Raw genomic sequence first — 12125 nt, 5'->3', positions numbered from 1 at the left:
CCAGATGCAGTTGAGGAGACAAATCTGCATAATCCCCATTCCACTGTTTGAGCATGCATAGATGTAGTGGTTTGAGGTGTAGGCGGGCAAAAGGAACTATGTCCATTGCCGCTACCATGAGTCCGATTACCTCTATATACTGAGCCACTGATGGCTGAGGAATGGAATGAATAGCTCGGCAAGTGGTTAAGAGCTTTGATTTTCTGACCGCCGTCAGAAATATTTTCATTTCTACCGAGTCTAGGAAGGAAACTCTTATAAGAGGGAAGAGAGAACTCTTTTTTTATGTTCACCGTCCACCCCTGAGATCTCAGAAAAGCCAAAACAATGTCCGTGTGAGACTTGGATAGCTGGAAAGTTGACGCCTGAAATAAGATGTCGTCTAGGTAAGGCACCACTGCTATGCCCCGTGGTCGTAGAACCGCCAGAAGGGACCCTAGCACCCTTGTGAAAATTCTGTGAATAGGGATGTGTAGATACGCATCCTTTAAGTCCACGGTGGTCATATATTGACCCTCCTGGATCAGAGGTAGAATAGACCGAATAGTCTCCATCTTGAATGATGGAACTTTAAGGAACTTGTTTAGAATGTTGAGATCCAAGATTGATCTGAAAGTTCCCTCTTTTTTGGAAACCACAAACAGGTTTGAGTAAAAATCTAGCCCCTGTTCCTCTTTTGGGACTGGGTGGATCACCCCCATGGTATGTAGGTCTTCTACATAGCGTAAGAACGCCTCTCTCTTTGTCTGTTTACAGACAATCGAGAAATGTGAAAAGTCCCCCTTGGAAGAGAGCCTTTTAATTCCAGAAAATATCCCTGGGACACAATTTCTAAAACCCAGGGATCGTGAACATCTCTTGCCCAAGCCTGAGCGAAGAGAGAGAGTCTGCCTCTACTAGATCCGGTCATGGATCGGGGGCTACCCCTTCATGCTGTCTTAGAGGCAGCTGCAAGCTTCTTGGCCTGTTTACCCTTGTTCCAAGCCTGGTTAGGTCTCCAGACTGACTTGGATTGGGCAATATTCCCCTCTTGCTTTGAAGCAGAGGAAGCTGAAGCGGGACCACTCTTGAAATTCCAAAAGGAACAAAAATTATTTTGTTTGGTCCTCATCTTATTTGATCTATCCTGAGGGAGGGCATGACCTTTCCCTCCAGTGATGTCTGAAATAATCTCTTTCAGTTCAGGCCCGAATAGGGTCTTTCCTTTGAAAGGGATGTTCAAAAGTTTAGTTTTAGATGACACATCAGCAGACCAGGATTTAAGCCATAACGCCCTGCGTGCTAAAAACATAATTTATGCTTACCTGATAAATTTATTTCTCTTGTAGTCTAGTCAGTCCACGGGTCATCCATTACTTATGGAATATATCTCTTCCTAACAGGAAGCTGCAAGAGGATCACCCAAGCAGAGCTGCTATATAGCTCCTCCCCTCACATGTCATATTCAGTCATTCGACCAAAACCAGACGAGAAAGGAGAAACCATAGGGTGCAGTGGTGACTGGAGTTTAATTAAAATTTAGATCTGCCTTAAAGACAGGGCGGGCCGTGGACTGACTACACTACAAGAGAAATACATTTATCAGGTAAGCATAAATTATGTTTTCTCTTGTTAAGTGTAGTCAGTCCACGGGTCATCCATTACTTATGGAATACCAATACCAAAGCTAAAGTACACGGATGAAGGGAGGGACAAGGCAGGAACATTAAACAGAAGGAACCACTGCCTGAAGTACCTTTCTCCCAAAAATAGCCTCCGAAGAAGCAAAAGTGTCAAATTTGTAAAATTTTGAAAAAGTGTGAAGTGAAGACCAAGTTGCAGCCTTGCAAATCTGTTCAACAGAGGCCTCATTTTTAAAGGCCCAGGTGGAAGCCACAGCTCTAGTAGAATGAGCTGTAATCCTTTCAGGAGGCTGCTGTCCAGCAGTCTCATAGGCTAAACGTATTATGCTACGAAGCCAAAAAGAGAGAGAGGTAGCCGAAGCCTTTTGACCTCTTCTCTGTCCAGAGTAAACGACAAACAGGGAAGAAGTTTGACGAAAATCCTTAGTTGCCTGCAAATAGAACTTCAGGGCACGGACTACGTCCAGATTATGCAAAAGACGTTCCTTCTTTGAAGAAGGGTTAGGACACAGTGATGGAACAACAATCTCTTGATTGATATTCCTGTTAGTAACTACCTTAGGTAAGAACCCAGGTTTAGTACGCAGAACTACCTTGTCTGAATGAAAAATCAGATAAGGAGAATCACAATGTAAGGCAAATAACTCAGAGACTCTTCGAGCCGAGGAAATAGCCATCAAAAACAGAACCTTCCAGGATAACAGCTTGATATCAATGGAATGAAGGGGTTCAAATGGAACGCCTTGAAGAACGTTAAGAACTAAGTTTAAGCTCCACGGCGGAGCAACAGTCTTAAACACAGGCTTAATCCTAGCTAAAGCCTGACAAAAAGCCTGAACATCTGGAACTTCAGCCAGACGTTTGTGTAGAAGAATAGACAGAGCAGAAATCTGTCCCTTTAACGAACTAGCAGATAAGCCCTTTTCTAAACCCTCTTGTAGAAAGGACAATATCCTAGGAATCCTAACCTTACTCCATGAGTAACACTTGGATTTGCACCAATATAAATATTTACGCCATATCTTATGGTAAATTTTTCTGGTAACAGGCTTCCTAGCCTGTATTAAGGTATCAATAACCGACTCCGAGAAGCCACGCTTTGATAGAATCAAGCGTTCAATCTCCATGCAGTCAGCCTCAGAGAAATTAGATTTGGATGGTTGAAAGGACCCTGAATTAGGAGGTCCTGTCTCAGAGGCAGAGACCACGGTGGACAGGACGACATGTCCACTAGGTCTGCATACCAGGTCCTGCGTGGCCACGCAGGCGCTATCAGAATCACCGAAGCTCTCTCCTGTTTGATCTTGGCAATCAAACGAGGAAGCATCGGAAATGGTGGAAACACATAAGCCATGTTGAAGACCCAAGGGGCTGTCAGAGCATCTATCAGCACCGCTCCCGGGTCCCTAGACCTGGATCCGTAACAAGGAAGCTTGGCGTTCTGGCGAGACGTCATGAGATCCAGATCTGGTTTGCCCCAACGATGAATCAGTTGAGCAAAGACCTCCGGATGAAGTTCCCACTCCCCCGGATGAAAAGTCTGGCGACTTAGAAAATCCGCCTCCCAGTTCTCCACGCCTGGGATGTAAATCGCTGACAGGTGGCAAGAGTGAGACTCTGCCCAGCGAATTATCTTTGAGACTTCCAACATTGCTAGGGAACTTCTGGTTCCCCCTTGATGGTTGATGTAAGCCACAGTCGTGATGTTGTCCGACTGAAATCTGATGAACCTCAGAGTTGCTAACTGAGGCCAAGCTAGGAGAGCATTGAATATTGCTCTTAATTCCAGAATATTTATTGGGAGGAGTTTCTCCTCCTGAGTCCATAATCCCTGAGCCTTCAGGGAGTTCCAGACTGCGCCCCAGCCTAGAAGGCTGGCGTCTGTTGTTACAATCGTCCAATCTGGCCTGCGAAAGGTCATCCCCTTGGACAGATGTGGCAGAGAAAGCCACCATAGAAGAGAATCTCTGGTCTCTTGATCCAGATTTAGTAGGGGGGACAAATCTGAGTAATCCCAGTTCCACTGACTTAGCATGCACAATTGCAGCGGTCTGAGATGCAGGCACGCAAATGGTACTATGTCCATTGCCGCTACCATTAAGCCGATTACTTCCATGCACTGAGCTACTGACGGGTGTGGAATGGAATGAAGGACACGGCAAGCATTTAGAAGTTTTGATAACCTGGCCTCTGTCAGGTAAATTTTCATCTCTACAGAATCTATAAGAGTCCCTAGAAAGGGAACCCTTGTAAGTGGTAATAGAGAACTCTTTTCCACGTTCACCTTCCACCCATGCGACCTCAGAAATGCCAGAACTATCTCTGTATGAGACTTGGCAGTTTGAAAACTTTACGCTTGTATCAGAATGTCGTCTAGGTACGGAGTCACCGCTATGCCTCGCGGTCTTAGTACCGCCAGAAGTGAGCCCAGAACTTTTGTAAAGATTCTTGGAGCCGTAGCTAATCCGAAGGGAAGAGCTACAAACTGGTAATGCCTGTCTAGGAAAGCAAATCTTAGGTACCGATAATGATCCTTGTGAATCGGTATGTGAAGGTAGGCATCCTTTAAGTCCACTGTGGTCATGTACTGACCCTCTTGGATCATGGGAAGGATGGTTCGGATAGTTTCCATTTTGAATGATGGAACTCTTAGGAATTTGTTTAGGATTTTTAAGTCCAAGATTGGTCTGAAGGTTCCCTCTTTCTTGGGAACCACAAATAGATTTGAATAGAATCCTTGCCCGTGTTCCGTCCGCGGAACTGGGTGGATCACCCTCATTAGTAAGAGGTCTTGTACACAGCGTAGAAACGCCTCTTTCTTTATTTGGTTTGCTGATAACCTTGAAAGATGAAATCTCCCTCGTGGAGGAGAAGTTTTGAAGTCCAGGAGATATCCCTGAGATATGATCTCCAACGCCCAGGGATCCTGGACATCTCTTGCCCAAGCCTGGGCGAAGAGAGAAAGTCTGCCACCCACTAGATCCGTTTCCGGATAGGGGGCCCTCTCTTCATGCTGTCTTAGGGGCAGCAGCAGGTTTTCTTGGCCTGCTTGCCCTTGTTCCAGGACTGGTTAACTTTCCAGCCCTGCCTGTAACGAGCAACAGCTCCTTCCTGTTTTGGAGCGGAGGAAGTTGATGCTGCTCCTGCCTTGAAGTTACGAAAGGCACGAAAATTAGACTGTTTGGCCTTTGATTTGGCCCTGTCCTGAGGTAGAGCATGGCCCTTACCTCCCGTAATGTCAGCTATAATTTCTTTCAAGCCGGGCCCGAATAAGGTCTGCCCTTTGAAAGGAATATTAAGCAATTTAGATTTAGAAGTCACGTCAGCTGACCAGGATTTAAGCCATAGCGCTCTGCACGCTTGGATGGCGAATCCGGAGTTCTTAGCCGTAAGTTTGGTTAAATGTACGACGGCATCAGAAACAAATGCGTTAGCTAGCTTAAGTGCTTTAAGCTTGTTCATAATTTCATCCAATGGAGCTGTGCGAATGGCCTCTTCCAGAGACTCAAACCAGAATGCCGCCGCAGCAGTGACAGGCGCAATGCATGCAAGGGGCTGTAAGATAAAACCTTGTTGAACAAACATTTTCTTAAGGTAACCCTCTAATTTCTTATCCATTGGATCTGAAAAGGCACAACTATCCTCCACCGGGATAGTGGTACGCTTAGCTAAAGTAGAAACTGCTCCCTCCACCTTAGGGACCGTCTGCCATAAGTCTCGTGTGGTGGCGTCTATAGGAAACATTTTCCTAAATATGGGAGGAGGGGAAAAAGGCACACCAGGTCTATCCCACTCCTTGCTAATAATCTCTGTAAGCCTTTTAGGTATAGGAAACACGTCAGTACACACCGGTACCGCATAGTATCTATCCAACCTACATAATTTTTCTGGAATTGCAACCGTGTTACAATCATTCAGAGCCGCTAATACCTCCCCTAGCAATATGCGGAGGTTCTCAAGCTTAAATTTCAAATTAGAAATCTCTGAATCCAGTCTCCCTGGATCAGATCCGTCACCCACAGAATGAAGCTCTCCGTCTTCATGTTCTGCAAACTGTGACGCAGTATCTGACATGGCTCTCACCTCATCCGCGCGCTCTGTCCTTAACCCAGAGCTATCGCGCTTGCCTCTTAATTCTGGCAATTTAGATAATACTTCTGTCATAACAGTAGCCATGTCTTGCAAAGTGATTTGTAAGGGCCTCCCTGATGTACTTGGCGCCACAAAATCACGCACCTCCTGTGCGGGAGGCGAAGGTACTGACACGTGAGGAGAGTTAGTCGGCATAACTTCCCCCTCGTTGTCTGGTGATAATTTCTTTACATGTAAAGATTGACTTTTATTTAAAGTAACATCAATGCAATTAGTACACAAATTTCTATTGGGCTCCACATTGGCCATTAAACATAGTGAACAAAGAGATTCATCTGTGTCAGACATGTTTAAACAGACTAGCAATGAGACTAGCAAGCTTGGAAATACTTTTCTAAATAAATTTACAAGCAATATAAAAAACGCTACTGTGCCTTTAAGAAGCACAAAAAGCTGTCACAGTTGAAATAACAATGAACCAAAATAGTTATAGCAACCAATTTTTCAGAGTAAATGTATTAAGTTAGCAAAGGATTGCACCCACCAGCAAATGGATGATTAACCCCTTAATACCCAAAAACGGATAACAATTTAATAATTAACGTTTTTATCACAGTCAAAACACACTGTCACAGGTCTGCTGTGACTGATTACCTCCCTCAAAATGAATTTTGAAGACCCCTGAGCTCTCTAGAGACGATCTGGATCATGGAGGATGAAGTAGACAGATTGTGACTGAATTTTTACTGCGCAAAAAAGCGCCAAAATAGGCCCCTCCCACTCATATTACAACAGTGGGGAAGCTCAGATAACTGTTTCTATGCAGAAAACAAAGATGGCCATGTGGTAAAAATCATGCCCCAATAAGTTTTATCACCAAGTACCTCACAAAAAACGATTAACATGCCAGTAAACGTTTTAAACATACATTTGAAAAGTTATGAAGTGTTATTAATAAGCCTGCTACCAGTCGCTTTTACTGCAGTTAAGGCTCATACATTATTTCAGTATTAACAGTATTTTCAGAGTCAATTACATTCCTTAGAAAAATACATTCAGTGTACACACACTCATCAGCCTAATACCAGTCGCTATCACTGCATTTAAGGCTGAACTTACGTTACATTGGTATCAGCAGTATTTTCTCAGTCAATTCCATTCCTCAGAAAAATAATTTACTGCACATACCTCTTTTGCAGGGGGGCCCTTTATGCTATTCCCCTTTTCTGAAGTTACCTCACTCCTCAGATGAGAACAGCCAGTGGATCTTAGTTACGTCTGCTAAGATCATAGAAAACGCAGGCAGATTCTTCTTCTAATGCTGCCTGAGAACAAACAGCACACTCCGGTGCCATTTAAAATAACAAACTTTTGATTGAAGAAATAAACTAAGTTAAAAAACACCACAGACCTCTCACAGCGAACTATCTTTAGTTAGGCTGCAAGAGAATGACTGAATATGACATGTGAGGGGAGGAGCTATATAACAGCTCTGCTTGGGTGATCCTCTTGCAGCTTCCTGTTGGGGAAGAGATATATTCCATAAGTAATGGATGACCCGTGGACTGACTACACTTAACAAGAGAAATGGCAAAACCTGAATTCTTTGCCGCTAATTTAGCCAGTTGAAAAGCGGCATCTGTAATAAAAGAATTAGCCAATTTAAGGGCCTTAATTCTGTCCAAAATTTCTTCTAATGGAGTCTCCATCTGAAGAGCCTCTTCTAGAGCTTCAAACCAGAAAGCAGCTGCAGTAGTTGCAGGAACAATGCACGCAATAGGTTGATGAAGAAAACCTTGATGAACAAACATTTTCTTCAGGATACCCTTTATTTTTTTATCCACAGGATCTTTGAAAGCACAACTGACTTCAATAGGTATAGTTGTACGCTTAGACAGAGTAGAAATAGCTCCCTCCGCCTTAGGAACTGTCTGCCTCGACTCCCGCATGGTGTCAGATATGGGAAACATTTTCTTAAAAACAGGAGGGGGAATGAACGGAATACCTGGTCTATCCCACTCCTTAGCAATAATATTTACAATCCTCTTAGGGACTGGAAAAAAACATCAGTGTAAACAGGAAACTCTAAGTATTTATCCATCTTACACAATTTCTCTGGGACCACTATAGGGTCACAATCATCTAAAGCCGCTAATACCTCCCTGAGCAATAAGCGGAGGTGTTCAAGCTTAAATTTAAAGGCCGTCATATCAGAATTTGTCTGAGGAAGCGTCTTTCCTGAATCAGAAATTTCTCCCTCAGATAACAAATCCCTCACCCCTACCTCAGAGCATTGTGAGGGTATATCAGATACGGCTACTAAAGCGTCAGACTGCTCAGCATTTTTCCTTCACCCAGAGCTGTCCTGCTTTCCTTGAAAACCAGGCAGTCAGGATAAAACCTCTGTGAGGGTTGTATTCATAACTGTGGCCATGTCTTGTAAAATAAATTAATTTGACGCACTAGAGGTACTTGGCGTCACTTGTGCGGGCGTTACTGGTTGTGACACTTGGGGAGAGCTAGATGCTAAACCCTCATTTACATCTGACTGATGATCTGAGAATCATCTATTGCTCTATTTTTAAGTGCTAATATATGTTCTTTATAGTTTATGGACATATCAGTACAATTGGGACACATTCTAAGAGGGGGTACCACAATGGCTTCCAAACATATTGAACAAGGATTTTCCTTGGTGTCAGACATGTTAAACAGGCTAGTAATGTAACAAGCAAGCTTGGAAAACACTGTAATCAAAGTAAATAAAACGGTACTGTGCCTTTAAGAGAAAAAAAGCTGCACAAATTCTGCAAAACAGTGTAAAAAAGCAGTAAACATAACAAAATGTTTACAGCAGTATCATATAGCCTTAGTAACTTTGCACAACTATGCAAATAAACAATTAACCCCTTAATGGCAAAACCAGATTGAAAAAAACATCAAAACCAGTAAAAAAAGACTTTCAGCACTTTGCCACAGTTCTGCTGTGGCTCCTACCTGCCCTTCAGAACAATTTGTGGGGGAAAAAAACTTCTTTTACAGCCCTCAAACACGGCAGGAACCTCTGGAGAAGCAGTTAGAAGTCTCAGAGGAAAAGAAACTGCACAACTGAGGCACGAAAATAGACCCCTCCCACCTCACTCAATGTTTTGAGGCCTAACAGACAAACACTAGAGTGTCTCTAAATTAACCATGTGGGTTAGAAAACTCAAAAACAAGCCACAATGACCCCTTTAGTCCCTTCAAAAAAACGTTATAATTGCATCATTCACTGAATAAACAAAAACGTTTTTACCAAACAGTGTCACCAGTAACTAATGAGCCCTTCATGCAAGCTGAAATTCCTATCCAAGTGTCTGAATACAGCTTACCCTTCCCTCATGGGGATATTGCCAGCCTTTTCTAGAAATAACATAGTCTGTCTAGAAAAAAATAGACTGAACATACCTTAATGCAGTTTAGCCTGCAAACTGTTCCCCCAACTGAAGTTTTCCTGTACTCTTCAGCCCTTGTGAGAACAGCAGTGGATCTTAGTTACAAAATGCTAAAATCATCATCCTCCTTGCAGAAATCTTCATCCCTTTTCTGCCAGAGAGTAAATAGTACACACCGGTACCATTTAAAAATAACAAACTTTTGCTTGAGAAAATAAAAACCTAACATTTTTGTCACCACACTCCTCTTTGCCCTTCCTAGCAGTTAAGCAGGCAGAGAGAATGACTGGGGGTGGAGCTAAGGGGGAGCTATATAGGCAGCTCTGCTGTGGGTGCTCTTTCTGCCACTTCCTGTAGGGGAGGAGAATATCCCACAAGTAAGGATGAATCCGTGGACTCGATACATCTTACAAGAGAAACTCTCCTATGTATGGGAAGTCTATCTAGGCAGTGATATAAAGAACACTGGTTGTAAGGCGGGCTCTTGCGGCCTTATGATAAAGCCTTATTCCATGGTGGGGAAATTAAAGCTGTCTCCAAAACAAAAAGCCAGACGCAGACATATACCAGGATAAAAGCAGCAACTATGAGGATAAGCTGTACAATTCAGTGAGTGTAGCTGTAAACAATTGAACAGTAATCCACTTGAAACAGGAAAAGAAAAAAAAACTGAGGAAGAACCTGTTTCCACAGGGCAATGTTATTTTTCCTCAATCCTTCTCTTACTCCCTTCTCCCACTTCTTCTGTTCCCCTTCTCTATCGCTTTCTTCTGTTTTGTCCCCTGTCTTGCTGTGTATAACTTTCCTCTCCCCTATCTCTTATTGAAGCTAAGGCAACAAGCACTGGTTTTAGTATTTAGGCCAGTTCAAACGCAATAGAGGGTAGGCCCAAAGATGCGCTCCCACCGAGGCCACTATATTGTATAATTGGTTGTGCCCTGTGATATTTTAAGCTCTAGGGGCTTGAACTAGAGACAAGTAGTCTGATAGTGATGTTACCTCGGGCTGTATTCTATGGGTAGGGGTGAGGGCCCATTAACCCAGTTAGTGAATAGAGGGACAGTGTGTGATGCAGCTCCACGTGGTTATGGTGGAGAGCAGATGCAGGGTGTATGTAGTGCCATAGGTAGTGCTCAGTGTGTACCGGAGCTGTGGATATTCAACCTGTAATCAGGCTTACCCTGCATCAAAGACAGGATGCTGCTGGGCTCTTGCGTCCCCTGATGGCTCCAGTGTGTAAGGTTGCTCAGAGTGCCGTAGGAGGCTGGAGAGAGCGGCTCTCCTCACTCGGTTAGATTCTAAGGCTCACCCAGAAGAAAGCGCCGGTATAGCAGTCCGAGAGTGCAGGGGCACTTCTGATAGCCAAACAGGCCAGCCCGTCTGTCACAAGGTCCTAAGTGTAGGTCCGCCCTAGGCCAGATGTGGCCTTGCTGTGCCGATAGCGTGGGTACAATTAGCCGGTGATTTTAGTAGGGCTCCACTGTGTGCAAACTGCCAGGTGGTGTCTTGCAGGCTGGGATTAAGGTTAGGGAGAAAGCCTGTGAAAGCTGTGCAAGTGGAGCTCCAGTTTAGTGAGACCTTTCTCCTCCGTAGTTGGCTCCGCCCCCTCAATTTTTGCCTATGGGCCTTGTACCTAGACTTCTCTTGGGTTAACTGCCTGTGACTCTGTAGACAGCACAGCTTCATGAGAGTGCTATTAGCACCCGGGGCTGAGCATGTTGCAGGGTCAGGGGATGTGTATCCAGTGCAGTCCCCTTCCGTGTCTTGTATATATCTAGGGTGATTACGTAAGTCTGTGAACCCTGACTTGCTCCCAGTTTGTTTGATTGAGAGCTGGCATTTGTATGGCTGTATTAGGGACCCAGGTTTTGGAAGAGTCCTTGACGTGGTACCTAGGTTTGTCCCATTTGGCCAGATGCAGTAACTAACTCTTCCAGGTTTGCTTTTAATCGTAGCTGAGAGCTTGTAAGCAAGTGCTGGACTTTCTCTGTGTGTTGTATTAATTTATTTTGTAATTTTCCCTATGGGCCTTGTCTAGGGTTAACTGCCTGTGATTCTGGAGACAGCACCAGTCCAATCTGAGAGTGCAGTCCCCTTCCGTATTTTGTATGTCTGTATATATATATAAATATATACATATATATATATATATATATATATATATATATATATATATATATATATATATATATATATATATACACACATACACACACACACACACACACTAATGGTGTAAAACTGTGGTATTTTTTGTAAATATTTTGTTTCATTTAAGAAGAAAAACAAAAAAAACAACAACTTTTAATGTTAAAATCATGTTTTCATTTATTTATATATATATATAGATTATTTTTAATAAAATTTCCACATTTTCTTTGAAGCTCTATATACAAATCAACTAAATTAAAACACAATAAATACAAACAAATCAGTTCCTTGAAGCTCTGATTGTTGATGTAAAAGCATCAAGTCCACTGTGTGTCCGACAAATAAGAAGTTGGATATCTTCTGCGCCCCTGAGAAGCCAGCTTTTGTCTCAGGTCACGGACCTCTGACATAAGAACACGTTCTCGGCTTTCCAGGTCTCCTCTTCCTCTATCTAGAGAAACTTTAAATAGAAAAAAAAAAGGTTAAACCAAATATACATTAAGGCATTTTTTCTATTAAGACGAAGTGTTACAGTGTTTATGCTATTTTTATTATAAACATAACAAAAGCATTTTTATTCAAAGTTTAAAAGGATTTATTTCAATGGAATATTGTGTGGACAGTACACAGGTAGCCAAATAGAGGGTCATGAAAGTTAAAATTAAACAATCATGATTTAGATAAAACATGCAATCTTAAAATAGATTTTCAGTTAAAAACTATCAACATTCCATTATACTAGTAGTATCATTTGTTGAAAAGCATACCTAGGTAGGCTCAGGAGCAGCAACGCACTACTGGGAGCTAGCTGGTAACTGGTGGCTTC

General features: G+C 43.0%; 1 protein-coding gene across 1 annotated transcript in view; it reads right to left on the bottom strand.

The window, feature by feature from the left end:
* Window positions 1-11450: 11450 nt before the first annotated feature.
* TBC1D31 (TBC1 domain family member 31) overlaps window positions 11451-12125 on the bottom strand; it is a 224618-nt gene continuing 223943 nt past the window's right edge. Inside the window, exon 12 of the mRNA XM_053715936.1 lies at window positions 11451-11759. Within this exon, the coding sequence (XP_053571911.1) occupies window positions 11617-11759 (143 nt within the window). The 3' untranslated portion in view covers window positions 11451-11616. The remainder of the gene's footprint in view (window positions 11760-12125) is intronic.

Source organism: Bombina bombina, chromosome 5, assembly GCF_027579735.1.
Source record: "Bombina bombina isolate aBomBom1 chromosome 5, aBomBom1.pri, whole genome shotgun sequence".
In the NCBI taxonomy this organism is placed as follows: Eukaryota; Metazoa; Chordata; class Amphibia; order Anura; family Bombinatoridae; genus Bombina; species Bombina bombina.
This window is presented reverse-complemented; position numbering and strand designations above follow the sequence as displayed.